Genomic DNA, 19,574 nt, shown 5'->3' with positions numbered 1-19,574 from the left:
TGTTGTTTTGTTTACGCAGTGAGCTCTGCAAAAAGAGTACAAAACATTTTTCAGACCTATTTTTTTAAATAAGTTGTTCAGTATGATAAAACCGAGATTAAAACGCAGTGAAGTCGGTTTACAGATCAACATGTTCAAGTGAAATCAAAAGGTTATTAAAGGCAAGCCAAAATTTCAGATAAATATCATTATTATGTTATACTCGCTTGCTTCTGTGCGTTTTAGATGATATGGAAAGATCCAGAATTACGACGGTGCCAAAAGGCATTTTTCCGTTTGATAATCGTCCGATCTAACTTGGAGAATTAAAATTTCTTACGGTAAGTTTATATTAATCTATAAAATAAGTTGGTTCCAGTTTCTCACTAGGGGTCATGTTATTTTCAGGATTGTTAAATGGTGAAATTTAATAGTTCCTAGAAATTCCCGGTGGATGCATACGGGAGGATTCCATTGCTCACAACCTGGAGAAAGTAAACGGAGACTGCTGCAAACCGAGCTGCAAACTGGACTGCTCCAAACTTCCCTCAGACGTCAAGCAGATGCCGGTATCGGTCAATCGTGGTGGCGATAATCTTATCTTAATTTTTTTTAATGTTTTCATCTAATGTAATAAAATTCAATAGCTTCAAATAAATAAAATTGTGATTTAAAACTATGCTGAAATACAACAAAACCACTACCACAGTGCAGTAAATCGGAAACAGTCAAAGTAACAACCTTGTATTGTATATTTAACTGACGAATAGTTTACTCAATAGTGAAGACAACAACCTTAGCAGGAATTCAGAATAATAGTAATAAATACTATATGTCTTCTCATGATAAACACAAAGTCACTTCGGTTGAAAAACGTTGGTGCGAGTCTGTTAATTGTAATCCCTGTTGTAGTAATTTTCACGACAAGGCTGCTTTCAGTGTAGAAGTGAGATAAAATTTTTATTTTTTCGAAATATTTTTTAAAGGCTCGGAAAAATTGTAGCCCATAATAAGAGAAAAAATCGTAGAACATGTCGAAGCTCCACCTCTTACGGTTTTCGAGATATGGAGCGTTTTGTGCGAAGTACCCCTAAAATCAGTTTTTTTTTTCAGTGTAGCTTCAACAGCGGCGTACGATCTACAATCGTCCCTGGCGCCATTCCGGCATCGCTGCTCGGCAGGACTCAAATGAACCCGGATAGTTGGACATCAGCGACAGCAACCCATAATGGACCCCCAATCGTACTGGAAACAGGAACAAGCATCAGCCACACATTAACATCCTCGTGCTCATCATTCTACCATGATAGGGTAGAACGTGAAAGCAGCACAACGACAACCAGTTCGATGTAGTACAATTAGAAAAGAATACATTTAGGCGCTATACAAAGTGTACGTACAGCTTCCAATTTGGAATCGCTCACGCAGTGCCCTAGTGGACAATAGAGCTGTAAATTAGGTTAAGTGATTGAAGAATAAAAAAGCGTGCTTTTGTAGATAACACCAGCAGCCTAGTAATGGAGTTTTCAACAAAAAGTTAAGCAGATTTTTGCCATTCTGAACCTCAACATTTTATTGAATATTATTGATTTTTGCGCCTTTGCCAGCGGTGTAAAATTTCTTAGTAAGCGCCGTTTTTATCTTCCCGCGTCGAAAACCGTTTGCATTTATGTTACTCATACTCACATTTAATATTCCGAACAAAAGAATAGCATTAAAAATGAATGAAACTAGAGATGTATTGAGCACTAAGATGCTGAAGCCACTGATTGTTTCACCTGTACGAATTGAAAGCGCTTGTTATTTTTTTTATGAATAAATCACAAAATATAGACATACCTTGATCACCATTAGTTGGTTTTATTGTGACGCTTGCATTAACGAAGAATAAAAATGCTTTAGTCAGACATAGACCAGAATAAATTATGCCCATGACACGAAAATGCTTATTTGATATCATCTTGAAGGGTAAGCATTCAGATCTATGAAGACGCACTATAAGCTAACAATATTCGCTGCTTGGCTCTAGTTGCTTGAACGGTTGAATCTAGACTACACTATCCCTCCCTAACCAATCTCAACTATATTCCTATATTGAGTGGCTCGCTCAAGGGTGATACATGAAATATGTCACAAAAAATGCAAATGACTAATTCTCGCTGAGACCGGCACACTATTTACATTGTCGTTTTCTATATAAACGTTCAAGATGACGACTGCATACAATATGGTCCACCCAAATTTTTATAACTGCAAACAGTAGTTCTATCTTTTCTCTTTTCATTAACACTTCGTTTCAAGATACATATAACAGTTTAAATGAGCCAACCATTGCCAAAAATCGAGGGCCCAGAAGAAATTATCATGGCTTTAAATAACGGGGGTCTATTAATTTGAGCAACCAAATGCATTTTCATATTTTTTTAGAAGATTTTCAGAAAATCGCCAACTAAAACAATTCTAAACACTAAACTAAACAATTCTGACTAAAGTTTTAAATAGTGGGCCACCTTCCTCCTTCCACTATTCCAACTCTTTTTTAATTATTTATTTCGATTTTTGTAAAGTTATCGCAATGTTAGTAATTTGTACGTAACCCCTCATGCAACTTCTTCCTTATGTTAAAACAACTACATATGTTCAAAACATTTATGTTTGAAACTGATGCCAGCCAACGCCTCAATCGCACCCGGAAGTGTTTTTTTTTATAAGCGGGAGAAATATCACGCCTATGAGGCACGGTGTCAAAACTTCGATTATTATCGAGCTTTCATGTACCTCGGATTTTTCTTCATGGAATGCCAGAATTTTAACCAAATAGTATGAATGGAAAATTTGAAAAATATTCCATCGGGAAAATTTTGATCTAGCTGAGTAACAGTTGAATTTTGGACCCCTGGAGGACGTTAGTTTGAATTTAAGTCAACATGAAAGAGCATAGAGGGTGTTATGTATGATTATCATATTAGTATGATGGTCGTAGAAGCATCGACTGTCTATCAAAAATACCCACAAGGCCTGATTTCTGAAGCATTAGTTTTTACTGTTTTGGACTCCCCTAAAGCATTTTGAACCCTCTGAGGTATATAATTTGGACATCCAGTGTTTCAACCTATATTTTAATGAAACTTCTTTCGAAGAAACTGCCACTTCAATATGCTGGCTCACATTCTAATCACTGGATTGACAAAGGCGAATAAGAAGAACTTTAAACGCGCTAGAATGATAAACGAATTTGTGTTCATCTGCAAGCTTTCTCCAAAACCACATTGCCTTTTTGTATAAGCATGTTGCGTCACTCGCAAGGATGACGACATTGATAAAAAAAATCAAAGCAAATTGTATTTTTCGAGAGGAAATGATTCATAGCAATCTAATCTTTTGAATGAGGCTTGGTAATAGAAACCAGAGAGTCCAAAATGTATCCAATTTATTGCGCATTTTTTCACCACTGGACTGCACACTCAGTCTTCATAAGTGCGAAAACGTTAATAAAAGTGCGCGATTGCATCAGGACCGAGTTTTCGAACCGAGTTGCGATGGGAATCACGATCGGGTTGCATTGTTCGAAGGAAAAAGTGAAAAGTGGCACGTGTTTAGGGCAGGCGCACATTTTCCTTCCTTGGAAGTGATAAAAATGGATGCACACTTGGTAGCAAACAGTATTGCAGAAAATTGAAGGAGTTAAGGAGTGGTTGCGGTCATCCAACGACATGGAACTGGGTGAGATCATTCCGAGTTTTTTTTTTTTCTTTACATACTAGAGGAAGTTGGGATAATTTCGCCAATCACTCCTGGAGTCTGTAATATCTGCAAAATAATCTTGTAGTGCTGGTGCAGGCCTAGTATTGAGGCGATAAAAGTGATTGCAGTTCAAAACAATAATTGAGCAAATTTAAAATAATTGGCTTAACTACCTCAACGGCTGTTGATCACAAGTAACACAAATGGCTACTCTTAGTAAAATACATAATTCGAAAATAGCTATCTAAGCTTGAAAGATTATTCTCCGTATACTCTAAGTTCAATACTGTGGGAAACGCGCGACTATTTCCGTGAGTCGGTCGTTTTTCTCGGAAGGGAGATGGGGACGCGAATATTGAATGCGAAATTAGAAGCGCGCAATAATTTTCGTGGGAAAGTCGGTTTTCACGGTAGTGTAAACGGTCAATGCGGTGACGCGTTTAGTATAGAACGATCGTTGACGTAGGGTGGGGCGGGGCAAGATGGGTCGCAGGGCAAGATGGGTCAGTGCCATTTTCTAGCGCATTACTCATGTTTTGATTATGTTAATAATTTTGTTAGGTGACCGGCATGAATATACAAAAGTATAGGGTATTGATTGAAAAAATATTCACTCTCATAGGAAATAAAAAATAAAATGGTTTTTAGCCATTTTTCTTATGCGATACATTCCATATAATCTCCATATAAACGATCGCGGGGCAAGATGGGTCACCTTCAATTTTGAGCGTATTCTTGAAGCATTCAAAAGCTATTTATTTTTTATTACAAGACTATCTCATAACTCACTTCAATCAAGCGGAATGAACGCCTAAAATTATAACATAAAATTATGATATTTTTTTAGTGAAAACATCGATTTTCAAGTCGTCTTAGGACCACTCAAATTGTAAAGTTTTTCATTTCCCAAATAAATTTATAAAATTTTTACTAGTAGCTCTTGTTTACTCAGTATGGATATGGAGCATATATGAATACGGAATAAATCTTATATATTGCCGTTTTTCGTTGAGAAAATGTGAATTACTTAAAAGATGACCCATCTTGCCCCGCTCTTTTTTCACGACGCAAAATCGATCACTTTTTAAAACTGCTTGTTTAACATCACATTTTGTATTTAAAAAACTTTTGAACGACATTTGGCATAGCTAACTAGTGTATTAAAGATTAGAGGACGAATACAAACCTATACGATTTGTATTTACAAAATTATGATGATCCATCCTTAGGCGACCCATCTTGCCCCACCCCACCCTATGTGCATTACCCTTACTATCGCGACCAAATAATCGGGATGAAGACCGTGTCGTGTATTTACATATCTGCAAATTAATCTTGTAGTGCTGGTGCAGGCCTAATATTGAAGCGATAAAAATGAAAGAAGAGAGTGATTGCAGTTCAAAATAATCATTGAGCAAATTTAAAATAATTGGCTTAACTACCTCAACGGCTGTTGATCACAAGTAACACATATGGCTACTCTTAGTAAAATACATAATTCGAAAATAGCTATCTAAGCTTGAAAGTTTATTCTCCGTATACTCTAAGTTCAGTACTGTGGGAAAGACGCGACTATTTCCGTGAGTCGGTCGTTTTTCTCGGTAGGGAGATGGGGACGCGAATATTGAATGCGAAATTAGAAGCGCGCAATAATTTTCGTGGGAAAGTCGGTTTTCACGGTACTGTAAACGATCAATGCGGTGACGCGTTTAATATAGAACGATCGTTGACGTAGGGTGGGGCGGGGCAAGATGGGTCAGTGCCATTTTCTAGCGCATTACTCATGTTTTGATTATGTTAATTATTTTGTTAGGTGACCAGCATGAATATACAAAAGTATAGGGTATTGATTGATAAAATATTCACTCTCATTGGAAATAAAAAATAAAATGGTTTTAAGCCATCTTTCTTATGCGATACATTCCATATAATCTCCATATAAACGATCGCGGGGCAAGATGGGTCACCTTCAATTTTGAGCGTATTCTTGAAGCATTCAAAAGCTATTTATTTTTTATTACAAGACTATCTCATAACTCACTTCAATCAAGCGGAATGAACGCCTAAAATTATAACATAAAATTATGATATTTTTTTAGTGAAAACATCGATTTTCAAGTCGTCTTAGGACCACTCAAATTGTAAAGTTTTTCATTTCCCAAATAAATTTATAAAATTTTTACTAGTAGCTCTTGTTTACTCAGTATGGATATGGAGCATATATGAATACGGAATAAATCTTATATATTGCCGTTTTTCGTTGAGAAAATGTGAATTACTTAAAAGATGACCCATCTTGCCCCGCTCTTTTTTCACGACGCAAAATCGATCACTTTTTAAAACTGCTTGTTTAACATCACATTTTGTATTTAAAAAACTTTTGAACGACATTTGGCATAGCTAACTAGTGTATTAAAGATTAGAGGACGAATACAAACCTATACGATTTGTATTTACAAAATTATGATGATCCATCCTTAGGCGACCCATCTTGCCCCACCCCACCCTATGTGCATTACCCTTACTATCGCGACCAAATAATCGGGATGAAGACCGTGTCGTGTATTTACATACCCAAGCAGCACACAAGTCACAAAGGAGTGTCGACAGCGCAGGTTTTTGGTTGTACAGGAGTTACATTTATGTAAATCTAACTCCAAGGCAAAATAACTTGAAAATGACTGTTGTCTAACCAAAAACCTGCGCTGTTGACACTCCTTTGTGACTTGTGTGCTGCTTGGGTATAACTAGTGGATCATATCACCTACCAAAGGTGGCTCCAAGATCCACACCTTACCCTACCCTACTAACAAATACTCCTTCCCGAGACAACTGTGGGGATGCTGTGGATTCCACGGTTTCTAGTAACAACGGTTGTCGAACTAACATTCCTTCCCCTTTCCCGATGACCGTAAGGACGTGGCCGGGCCGAGTTGTGCACATTGAGAGTGTGTAGCTAGTCCCAAGCACCATTCATTGGATCTCAGTGCAACTTCGATTGTTCTGGTCAATCACGGAGTAGCAACAACAATGTGTACGGTTATCTTTGCTTTGCTTTGCTTGTACCGACTTTTCGAACCCTCTAAGCAGAATACCCTCTTCGAATTAGTGTAATCAGTTTTATATCTTTTAATCCCGCCCTATTTTGCTTATTCTTTGACAGATACGCATATTTCGACTATCACTTGTAATCTTCCTCAGTGTCAGTTATCCACAACAAGTGGATAACTGACATTGAGGAACATTACAAGTGGTAGTCGAAATAAAAAAACAAATGCCCTCCGCGAAATCATTACATTTACATGAAAATATTATTAAAAACAAAGCTGCAGTTTTTCAATGAACTTGATTTTTTGTGATGATTCGCAAAAATTTTGCCGGTTTTGTCATTTTTGTAGTGATACACATTCAGAATTGAGTAAACCTTGTAGATATTGGTCAAGAAAAGGCATTTGCAAAAAAAGAAAGCAATCTTCATAATTAAGAAATCAATGTGTCGGTGCCGTAATATTGATTTTTGTTGTCATTGCCACTTAGATTTCATAAAAGCATCCTTAAATGCATAATGGTTCATGGTTGCATTTTTGGAGATAGTTTGGTGCCAACTAGTTCCAATAAAAGCAAATCTAAAGCTGTTTTGTTATTTTTCACTTTATATGATAACCAAACGGCAACTTGAAAAAGTTTGACAGCTGTAGTTTGTTGTTGATATTCGGATCGTGGGAATCGCGTGAAGCTCCCGTAGGGGCATAATGGACACCCTAAGCAAATGAGTACGTTAGGCCTGTATAACAGAGTAAAACATAACATATTGTCAGTTGACTTACAACTTTAGCTTGTTTCCTACGTCTTTCAATCATTTACAGCAGGTAGAATGTTTTTATTGTGAAGAAATAATGAATTGTAAACCGTATGTTTTTCGGGGCTGGTAGGAAAGGTACGGGGCGAAATGGACACCCATCGGGGCATAATGGACAGCCCTGCATATTATACGCTATTTCTTTGATTGCAACGACCAGTTAAGTAATATGCCTACGGAGATCAATATCACAGATATAATACTCCATCTTAAACGAGTTTACATAACATCAAAGTTAATTAAGGTGTCATAATGCATCACGAAGCTTTCAAACGAATCATTGACTTTTTCCTTTTCAATGATTGTTTGCCTCGCGTTTTTGAAGTGATAAAAAACTATCAATTCTGCAGCAACACAGCAGAAAAAGTATCATCGTAATCACTGCGAGTGAGCTTATAGAGTGATACTTTTTCATACGAATATTCGCTTTGGTTGCAGAAAATCATCACTTTGAAATTTCGAGCCGTATATCCAACATGGCTGCCGATGCTGATGATGCCGTAAGAAGCCTTAAATTAACTTTAGGCTAAAATAATCGGATTGATTTTTTCCAAACTCTCTTAAACGCCCAACAATATGCCTTACGCATACATCCATTCGTAATTGCCAGTGTTCATTCCGAATCGACTACAACATTAAAATTGCTATTTCAAGTTAAATCTGATCAAAAATAAAATACTTCATCCATTACTAAATCTTTGTATAAATGTAGATAAGGTAGCAATTCACTTGTTTTTATGGTGGACACACTCCAAAACTCGTTATACCTTATTTGATGCTGCTTCGAAATTATAAGAATTTCACCATATGAAAAATATATTTCAATTTCAATGATATTTTGGTTATTTTGGGGCAATATAGATGGTACCGTGATTTCGGGTGAAATTGATCACTTTTCGCAGTTTTATGCGTCTTATTTTTGAATGTTTGTCGATATGGTTAAATTCAATGCTTTAAAACAAGTACGACCATGGTTTTCATCAATCAACGAGGTTAAAACTTTTACAGCAAATCATTTTATTATAATAAATATCATTTTAAAGAAAAAATCAAAAATTTTACTTTCGGGGTGAAATTGATCAGTCAGTGAAATGCCTTTGTAAGTGCTGAAAATTATTTTTTACAATTACGTTATGAAAAGTCCTACTTTTCAGTTGGCGAAAGTATGATGAAACGGCCTTCTTTTCTGTACTGATGTAAAGGTGCTGAAAAGTAGCACTTTTCGGCACTTTTGCTAGAACACACTTTTTACGACCTGTCACATATTCTGTAGATTCAGCTGTTGATTCCTCATCCACTGAGCAGCTCGAATTAGAATCAGGTTGATTTCATTTCCGATTTGGACTGCAGACCAGGAACTCCTTTGCTCCTACAAATGTTTGACGACGGCGACGACGGAAGCTCAAGGGGGTAGATGACGGTGTGACAAAGCGACACCTACTATACCATAGCCTACCTGATCGAAGAAAAAAGTACGCTGAGGATCATGGACTCTCGCACGTGGTTTCAACTGATACATGTTTGTGTAGCCGGAGAAAATTATACTGAATAAGTATTTTTCGTAATAACAAAAAATGTTGTATGCAACTCGTTGCAAAACTCGATTTTTTCAGCACTCGTCGTAATTATCCAACTCGGCAAGCCTCGTTGGATAAATGTACGACTCGTGCTAAAAAAATCATCATTTTACAACTTGTTGCATAAATAACTATTTCCATCTGAATTAACCACCCTAAAATGTGAGAAGCTATGCAAAACTATTACAAGTTTACTATATTTTTAATTATTTAAGTTTAACCCTCAAATGGATACCTTAAATAAAGGACAGTTTTGGGACCCTGGGGTCCATTGGACCCCAACATTTATTCTCGTATATCTCATGATCCTTACTTTTTAGAAGGGTGATGTTTTCAGCAAAGATGTTAGGTATGTCAAGGCCTATTCATTTCATTTATTTAGTTCACATCAAATTCATGATAATACTGAATCAACAATTTGCCGCCATAATACTCGATTTTTTTTTATTATTATCTTTATTAAAGAGACTTTCAGCCCTTTAATACTCGATTTGCAGCTGCAGCTCTCCATCCTCGGTCACGCCCAACACTCGCCAGATCACGCTCCACCTGGTCCGCCCATCGTGCTCTCTGCGCTCCACGCCTTCTTGTACCAACCGGATGGTTAGCAAACACCAACTTTGCAGGGTTGTTGTCCGGCATTCTTGCAACATGCCCTGCCCACCGTATCCTTCCAGCTTTGGCCACTTTCTGGATACTGTGTTCGCCGTAAAGTGCAGCGAGCTCGTGGTTCATCCTTCTCCGCCACACACCGTTCTCCTGCACACCGCCGAAGATCGTCCTTAGCACCCGTCGCTCGAAAACTCCGAGTGCTTGCAGGTCCTCCTCGAGCATCGTCCATGTCTCGTGTCCGTAGAGAACCACCGGTCTTATTAACGTCTTGTACATGGTACATTTGGTGCGGGGGTGAATCTTTTTTGACTGCAGTTTCTTCTGGAGCCCATAGTAGGCCCGACTTCCACTGATGATGCGCCTTCGTATTTCACGGCTCACGTTATTGTCAGCCGTTAGCAAGGAACCGAGGTAGACGAATTCTTCTACCACCTCGAAAGTATCCCCGTCTATCGTAACATTGCTGCCAAGGCTTGTCCTGTCTCGCTCAGTCCCACCTACCAGCATGTACTTTGTCTTAGCCGCATTCACCACCAGTCCGACCTTTGCTGCTTCACGTTTCAGGCGGGTGTACTGTTCTGCCACCGTTCCAAATGTTCTGGCAATAATATCCATGTCATCCGCAAAACAGACAAATTGGCTGGATTTCGTGAAGATCGTACCCCGGCTGTTGAGCCTGGCTCGTCGCATAACACCTTCCAGGGCGATGTTGAATAGTAGGCAGGAAAGTCCATCACCTTGTCGTAGTCCCCGTCGAGATTCAAATGAACTAGATAGCTCACCCGAAATCCTTACGCTGTTCTGCACACCGTCCATCGTTGCTCTTATCAGTCTAGTCAGCTTTCCGGGAAAGCTGTTCTCGTCCATAATTTTCCATAGCTCTGTGCGGTCGATACTGTCGTATGCCGCTTTGAAGTCGATGAACAGGTGATGCGTTGGGACCTGGTATTCACGGCATTTCTGGAGGATTTGCCGTACGGTGAAGATCTGGTCCGTTGTCGACCGGCCGTCGATGAAACCGGCTTGGTAACTTCCCACGAACTCATTTACTTTAGGTGAAAGACGACGGAAGATGATCAGGGATAGCACTTTGTAGGCGGCATTCAAAATGGTGATCGCTCGAAAGTTCTCACACATTAATTTGTCGCCTTTCTTGTGGATGGGACAGATTATTCCTTCCTTCCACTCCTCCGGTAGCTGTTCGGTTTCCCAGATCTTGACTACTAACTGGTGCAGACAGGTGGCCAACTTTTCCGGGCCCATCTTGATGAGTTCTGCTGCGATACCGTCCTTACCAGCCGCTTTGTTGTTTTTGAGCTGGTGGATGGCATCCTTAACTTCCCTCAGCGTGGGAGTTGGTTCGTTCCCGTTCTCTGCTACACCAACATAGTCATTTCCTCCGCTGCCTTGGTCCTCCGTGCCTACATTCTCTTCGCCATTCAGGTGCTCGTCGAAGTGCTGCTTCCACCTTTCGATCACCTCACGTCCGTCCGTCAGGAGGCTCCCGTCCTTATCCATGCAGATTTCGGCTTGCGGCACGTAGCCTTTGCAGGATGCGTTGAGCTTCTGGTAGATCTTGCGTGTTTCCTGTGAACGGCACAGCAGTTCCATTTCCTCGCACTCCGCTTCTTCCAGGCGGCGCTTTTTCTCCCGGAAGAGACGGGTCTGCTGCTTCCACTTCTGTCTGTATCGCTCCACATTCTGTCGGGTTCCATGCTGCAGCATTACCGCCCGCGCTGCATCCTTCTCCTCCAAGGCCTATCTAATGATAATTAATTTAGTACAGGAAATTACCGCTAGGTGGCGCTAGAGAGCATTCGAAAATGCTCCCAATCAATAGAATGAAACGTACCTAGCAAGCACACAAGACGCTCAAAACAATAGGATAAATCGCACTTCTGTAGATGGGTAGACATACATGTCCTGCGGCTCAAAAGGGGTCGTTCAAATATTACGTAACGATAGGAGGAGCGGGAATGGGTCAAGCGCAGTGTTACGCTTTATACAAAATTTCAAAATTTGTCACACAAAAGTTGTTACGTGGGGTAGAGATGCGTTCTTTTTTTTAATTTGGCGTTACGTATTATTTGAATGAACCCAAAAAGACATCACAGACAAACATATGTAATACTGAAAAAATAACATGTCATATCTCGCAAGACCCTGACTACTAGTAGAGTTGGTGTCTTCGGCAGAGTTGTTTGCTTGGGCAAGGGCTTACAGATGATGGACCGTTTGATTTGATACTTCACCACAAGGCGGCGCTAGTGAACAACAAGTATTATATCTCAAATATTCCAGGATACTGATTACTTGGAAAGATGGTGTCTTTGGAGTTGTTTGGTAAGTAAAACATTCACAGTTGATGAGCCATCTGATTCGGAACTCTACCATTGGGTGGCGCTAATGAGCATGTACAGTTTATATCTGTCATACATCGGGATGCTTATTATTTATAGAGATTTTTTAATAGTAAATTTAGAGTGTACCTATATGACGTCGCACAACCCAGAAATAGTGGTGCCAGTTCTGCCGTGTGCGGCATAGTTGTCCCATGTTCTATGGGATTCCCTATTCACATGGGACAACTATGCTGCACACGGCAGAGTTAACATTTAAATTTTATATCTCAGAGGAATTCCGGAAGCAATTCTTGCATCATGGAAGGAATTCCATGAGGAATACCGGGAGGAATTCCGAGGGATTTTTCTATGAATTTTTAGTTGAATCGCTGATGGAGTTCCTAAAACAATCCCTGGAGAATTTCCCGAAAAGAAAATCCGTAGTGGATTTCCTAGATAAAGCCCTGGAGGAACATTGGCAAGAGTCACTGAAAGAATCCGTGTATTTATTTTCAAAAAAAAATCCCAACGGGAGTTTCTTCAGAAATTCCTGAAGGTATCCGTATGAAAATCCCTCGACCAATCATCGATGGAATTATTGGTGACAATTTTGTATCTGATGAAATTACTGGAACATCATGAAGGCATCCTGAGAGAATCCCTGAGAAATACCCGGAGTCCTAAACGAATTTGTAGAAAAATACCTGAAGAAACCTTGGAATGAATCAAGTGAGATGCTTTCGAAGATGTTTTTTCAGATTTGAGAGCCAGCTTCTCAATAATTTACGCGATTTTGTCAAAGATGTCGACTTTGTAGGTAGGAGGGTGGGAGTATTAATCACTGATAACTACATCAAGGGTAACGCTTAGACAGACGAACATCTTTAAAGAAAATACCAAAATTATATCTTTTCGTTAGACTGAGATATCGACGAAATAAATTGATTGTGCAGGAGCGCCATCTAGTGAGATGATTTCAAATTAGAGATTATTGAAATTGAAAAATTACATTCATATAAATTAATCTGCCAAAGTCATCAACTTAGGATATTTTCTCTCGATCGAGATATCAAGTACCTAAAAAATGTATATTACATTTTTGAAATGTGGTTCAAAAGTCTTATCCATATGTAATCTTTGAAGCTTTACTTTCTCCACCTGGTGAGTCAATTGTGAAGTAAATTATCCATCAAATAAGAAGTTTTGGTATTGTTTGTCATTATATTGCATCAAGACATTCACCTCAAAAGAAGTTTACATTTTTGACGACGTTTGCCGTTCAGGGTGTCTAGGATGGTAAGCGAATATGTTTCTATTAGCGCCATCTTGCTGAAAAACATTAGCATAGGTAATTTCTATTATCAAAAAGATTTTGGTGTACTAAACACTTTTGCCGAAGACATGAACATTCTATGCATTTAGAATATCAAGATATTCAAGCTTTCAATCCATAATTTGATCACACACTAGCGTCATCTCCTGGGCCTATTTCGATTCAATTAATTTATCATAAGATTGCCCTTGGTCTGCAGAACAATTTTGTCGAAGACAGCATTATTCTAGGAAGTCATGATCAAAAGATACAATCATTTGTGCCGTGGGGTCCAATGGACCCCAGGGGTACAAAATCGCCCGGTTCAACTTTGACATCGAGAATAATCCATATTACGCCTCGAAACTATTGATATTTTTGGCCAAATAACTCATCGTGGTGTAGTTTGTAGGTACTGTAAAAATTGGGCCGATATGTCAATCCAAACTTGTTTGCGACAACTTCAAAGTGGCTCTGGGGTCCAATGGACCCCAGGTATCCATTATAGGGTTAAAGTTTAATAAATCGAAAGAAAACGCCTAAAAGTATGCAACTCTCACTAATTATGTGTATCAATATTGTAGGGGGATTAGGGGCATAATGGACACCCTAAGCAAGCAAATGAGTATGTTGGGCCTGTATAACAGACAAAAACTTAACATATTATCAGTTGGCTTACAACTTTAACTTGTTTCCTACGTATTTTAATCATTTACAGCAGGTAGAATGTCATTAATGTGAAGAAATAATGGATTGTAAACCGTGTGTTTTTTGGGGCTGGCAGGAAAGGTACGGGGCGAAATGGACACCCATCGGGGCATAATGGACACCCCTGCATATTTTATGCTGTATCTTTGATAATATCGACCAGTTAAGTAATTTGCCTACGGAGATCAATACCACAGATATAATACTCCATCTTGGAGGAGTTTACATAAGATCAAAGTTAATTAAATAAATTTTAGGCTAAAATAATCGGAATGATTTTTTCCTAACTCTCTAAAACGCCTAACAGTATGCAACGCGCGTACGTCCATTCATAATTGCCAGTGTTCATTTCGCCCCGAATCGACTACAACATTCAAATTGCTATTTTGAGTAAGTTCTGATCAAAAATATAATACTTCATACATTGATAAATCTACGTATACATGTAGATAAGCTCACAATTCACTTGTTTTTATGGTGGATACATTCAAACACTCGTAAAACCTTATTTGCTGCTGCTTCGAAATTATAAGAAATCCACCATATGGTAAACCTTCTTCAATTTCAATGATATATTGGTTATTTTGAAGGAATATAAAAGGTACTTTTGAAAAATAGAACAATGACTTGTTCCTTTACACTTATGCATTAAAAGTTTTACATAAAAGTCCACGGTTTCGGCAAAAACAGGGGTGTCCATTTCGCCCCGGGTGTCCATTATGCCCCTAATCCCCCTACATCCGAAAAAGTGCAATTTTATGCATAAATTACAACATTTATAGAACTTTTATTGACGAAAACGGGTTTAGCGAACACTTGGCAGCTATGAACATTCATTTGAATATTCATTACATGTGCGATACAACTTCGGTAACAAAAGTTTGGAAGTGTCTATGAAGATCGCCTAATACGCAGTTCCGGAAAATATTGAATTTAATACCGAAATCTGTAACTAATTGGCTATAAAACATATTAACTCATCATTCAATAATCCTTGAGCAAGGTGATGGTCATTTTCCACAAATTGTTTTAAGTTTAAAGCATTATTTTGAACAAATAAAAATGTACCTTTCGTCTCCCACTGATCAATTTCACCCGAAATCACGGTACTTTTGAAAAATACCATAGAACCATGACTTGTTCCTTTACACTTATGCATTAAAAGTTTTACATGAAAGTCAACGGTTTCGACAAAAACAGGGGTGTCCATTTCGCCCCGGCTGTCCATTATGCCCCTAATCCCCCTAATAGTTGTTTTGTTGATTCTTCCAATCTGAAAAAAATATCTCTCAATCTGGATTCATACTGCCGGTCCACCCTGCCACCCCATGCAACAACGGCAGCAGCAGTGCTGCTGATGAAAAAAAACCGTTCGTTGGATCACTAATTGGTAATAAATCAATAACTTTTTCCACAAGCATCCAATCGTTTTGCGGTCTTCAAAGGAAAGTTTCATAAATGATTTTGCTACAAGAAAAATCCATTTGAATTAAGGAGACAAAGGGCGACCTCTGAGATTTTTTGTTTGTAAGTGTTATTTTTCTCATAGTAAATCCTATGCAAACTTTGAAACGCTTGTGCTAAATTATAGTTTCACCGATTGCGCTCAAATTTTGCACAGTTCATATGGGACCTAAATGGAATCCAAAAAGTCGACTGGAGCGAGGATTCATTCTTTCCATACAAGCGTGTCCCATGCTAATGTTAACCGAGCGGCTCATAATGTGATCAGTTTGTTATTTTATATACTTCTAGGATAAGGAGAAGGCTCAAGGAGTTGCGGCTCTCAGGGTCTTCCCGGTTGAAATATAGATTTTTGTGGGTAGTGGCTACTAGCGGGTATTTCACTGTAGAGAAGGTAAATTGCAAATAACAGCAATAGCATCTTATCTGCTGATACTTACTGCAGCATCGGGCACACTTGGCAATTGGAAACCGAATGACCTTGTCATGGCTTTTGTCACAGCAAAATACTTTCTTGAAATATTTTATCGTAACATTCATAAACCGATGTTGCTAGATTTATTCAAGCAGTCTTCTAGAGGATGTGAATGCTACATCTAGCTTAACATATTTTCATTCTTTTTCGTACTACAGAAGGTTTCAGAACAGTCTGAAGTTAAAGTAAAAATTCGGACAATTTGCACAAGGTCATGAGGATGTCGGTGTGTTAGTGAGAAATGTGTTAACTTTTGCTCTGGGATCATGCATTGGTGCGTGGATGCCAGACATAAAGTGAAATTTAGTGTGAAGATTAATGTGAAGCGGCATAGTTCGCTTGGTTGCTTACGGACACACTTGTTAGAATCCCAAAATGGCCGACTTTGGCACCTACTCACGATTTTGAGCGTACAAATCTCATCGTAAACGAAACCAGTGCATCTGATCATCTTATTTTAAGCTTATTACAAGTGAGCAAGAACAGAATAATAAAATGCATTGTTTTTTGATGCTTGCTCTTTGAGATTTGTGCGTCTGAAGTTCTGATGCACTCGTGAAGCTGGATTTCAAGACGTTTGTCCTTAACTTGTAATCGTTATGTGATATGCGATATTTGTTTTATTGCTCTCATCGCTTGACATGCGTTTGTTGCGGAGCGCATTTGTTATAAACATGCACCGCTTAGGACAAAGCGTTTGTTTTTCGGCGTGATCCGTTTTTTGTACCCTGGATCTGAGTGATAAGATATTCGTAGAAGTATGCCTAGGCTTTTGATTTTTTTTTTGCTTTTCGATTTATTAGATTATTCATATATTTTGTTCTTTGTAAACTATCAGAGCACAAGTAATAAATATTCAACCACGGCATGTTAAATCTCCGTTTCTTGATTTAGGCAATTCCACCCGCAGCATCAGATGTCAGCAAACGCATACCATCATTTGAGATAACGCGCATTACACCGTTAAGTATCCACACAATCAAAGTAAATAAAGATAAAAAAATAATTAATAATGACAGTGATATGATTAGTAAATAAGCAAAACTTACGAGTTACAAGTGTTATCACAATCATGACCGATACTGTCATACCGATTGCTACTGCACCGATGGCATCAGCTTTTTCTACGTTGTTATTTCCTATGGTGATACCACCCACAATGCAACCGATAAACAGTCCGGCAAGAATCAGCACGTAAACAGTTGAGATGAACCGCAGATGATATCTGATGAATTCCACTCGATTCTGAAAAGGGGATACCGTGTGTGTAAAATAAGTTAACAATACATGCCTCTGTAAATATTAAAACATCCTTAAAAATGGCGTGAGAAATAACATTTTGAAGTCCCAAATTTCCAATCACAATATTATAAATATTTGATTAGTTAACCTTCCTTTTGCATCACATTGGGAACAGCTCGCTGGCATGGTGTACGGTTTGGATCAAAAATTAACCTAATGCCAAAGGAGGGTTAGTATTACGTAGACTTAAATGATTTGCAGTAAAAGTTTCTACCTCGTTGACTGCTGAAAACCATGGTCGTACAGAGGACAGGTAATATTTTCACTTTTCAAAAAATGTTCAAATCGCTGTAACTATTCGAAAAGGGCATCAAATATTCTCAAATGTGTATCAGTGGTCAAAATTTGGGAAGGATCGGGCCATTCTACACAAAGTTATAAAGGTTCTAGAAAAAGGTATAATTATCCGATAACCAATTTTGAGCTGTTATATCTCCGGATTCAATAAACTGAATGCAATGAAATTTTTTGTCATTTTGTATTTATTTTTAGAATACAAAGAAACTCGAACATGTTTCCAGAATCCTCAACCATCTGATTGTCTAATTTGATGCTGTTTGAGCAACTTGACTGTATTGTTGTTTCCTCAATTTCTTGCAACTTAAACAACATAGTTATCCAAAGTTTTGCTCAAACAACATCAGATTAGACAAGAAATCATAACACTCACGCTTTTTGCATCATTTCATTGCAGAAACGGAGATCCTATCTTCTCACCATACACAAATTCAGCTCATTACTACAAATCAAAGTACTAACTGGTTGTGTCCTATAGATTGAAGCTTCAATAACGTTTGGTTTTATATTCCGCGTACAAAACAGTTAAAATATTAAACTTTAACTGATAAGGGCTAGAGCAGCTAAGTGCTTGGCGCGATGTAGGAAAAACGCTATTCATTTCGGACCTTTGGCAGTCGAACATTAATTGTTCACGTGTGTAGTTACTTCTCGACATAAATATGTATTATTGACAACTTCGTTCTAATGCCTTTCTTTTTATTCGAAGAGGTCGTACAAGTTGTGCTCATATTGAACCTTTCACCATCATTTACCTCGTTGTACGTTAAGTTTGTTGTTTGTTCGGATTCTGTATAAATTGTTAGGTTTTTTTGTAAAGCTAGAATTATATAAATTATAATATGTAATAGAATTCAGCTAATTGTATCATTTCACATGTTTGTAATTCTGCTTCTATTAAAAGATGAGAGGTTTTGCGCCAATTTGAGCAGAGATCCAGATTTGAAATTCTAGGATAAAGATCGTAGGGTAAATGAAAGTAACGAACGCTATCAAACGCATTTCATATGTAAATGTAGGATTTTTTTTATCTGTATTAATGAGATTTATAGCCCTAGGCTAGTTCATCTCGGGACCCACGCTTTACTTTCCTTCCGAAGGAAGAACTCACATTTTGCGAGTTTGTTGGGAGTGGGATTCGATCCCATGTCCTCGGCGTGATAGTCAAGTGTTCTAACCATCCCACCAGGTCCGCTCCACTAGGAATTTTTGACAGATTCCGCAGATAAACTTCAAGAAAATTTTATAGCAGAAATCTTCGAGAAATTTCTAATTCAAACACTGGGGTCGTTTTGTCGAAAGCTTCAAATTAATCAACTAGTGGATTCCCTGGTGGAATCTGCTTACTGGAGTTGCTGGTCGTTTTTTGTGTGTGTGTGTTTTTTTTTGTGAAATACATGCATAAAAATTTATATAGTGATTTCTTGGGTAGATTCTGACTGCCTCCCAAAAGATTTTTTTTACAACATTTTGGATCTGAATCAACTGCTAGCAAAACTTCATGGAGCAATTCGTTTTTGTTTCAAATTATCCTCTATATATGTCGATATGCTCATTTTCACAGGTTACATGCCAGACTTCGTTTCCTGCGTGCAAAACATACTAGGTAGCGAAATAACATCTGTTTTGTCGAGTTTTCCTAGTTATGTAAGTTTTTTTTTATTCTATAGTGTGCATTGCGAATTAGTGAATTTATGCTGGCCTGCCTAGATCCGGCCCTGATTTTACTCAACCAATTAAATTAGCTAAAAACGTGTTTACCTCCCGCATCGAAATCTTTAGCCTGTGTTGTTCATACTCACCATCAACAATCCAGATGTAAGAAGAGCATTGAAAATAAGTGAAACTAGGGATATAACAAGCACTACAATGCTGACGCCACTGATTGCTTCACCTGCATAAT

General features: G+C 38.3%; 1 protein-coding gene across 6 annotated transcripts in view; it reads right to left on the bottom strand.

Annotated features, from left to right (window-relative positions):
* The window catches only part of LOC109416987 (uncharacterized), a 33,397-nt gene that overhangs the window by 13,571 nt on the left and 252 nt on the right, over positions 1-19,574 (bottom strand). Inside the window, exons 2-4 of one of the 6 annotated variants that reach the window (XM_062859795.1) lie at positions 19,474-19,565; positions 17,122-17,317; positions 16,849-16,956 (exon numbers count right to left, since the gene is read on the bottom strand). In XM_062859795.1, coding sequence (XP_062715779.1) covers positions 16,943-16,956; positions 17,122-17,317; positions 19,474-19,565 — 302 coding nt within the window. In that variant the 3' untranslated portion in view covers positions 16,849-16,942. Of the gene's footprint in view, positions 1-1,665; positions 1,758-1,818; positions 2,050-16,848; positions 16,957-17,121; positions 17,318-19,473; positions 19,566-19,574 lie in introns of those variants that run through there. The other 5 variants (XR_009999240.1, XR_003896274.2, XR_009999241.1 and 2 more) reach the window with 5 other exon arrangements.

This window comes from Aedes albopictus, chromosome 3, assembly GCF_035046485.1.
Source record: "Aedes albopictus strain Foshan chromosome 3, AalbF5, whole genome shotgun sequence".
NCBI lineage: Eukaryota > Metazoa > Arthropoda > Insecta > Diptera > Culicidae > Aedes > Aedes albopictus.
The sequence above is the reverse complement of the archived record's forward strand: the minus strand, read 5'-3'. Positions and strand labels throughout refer to the sequence as shown.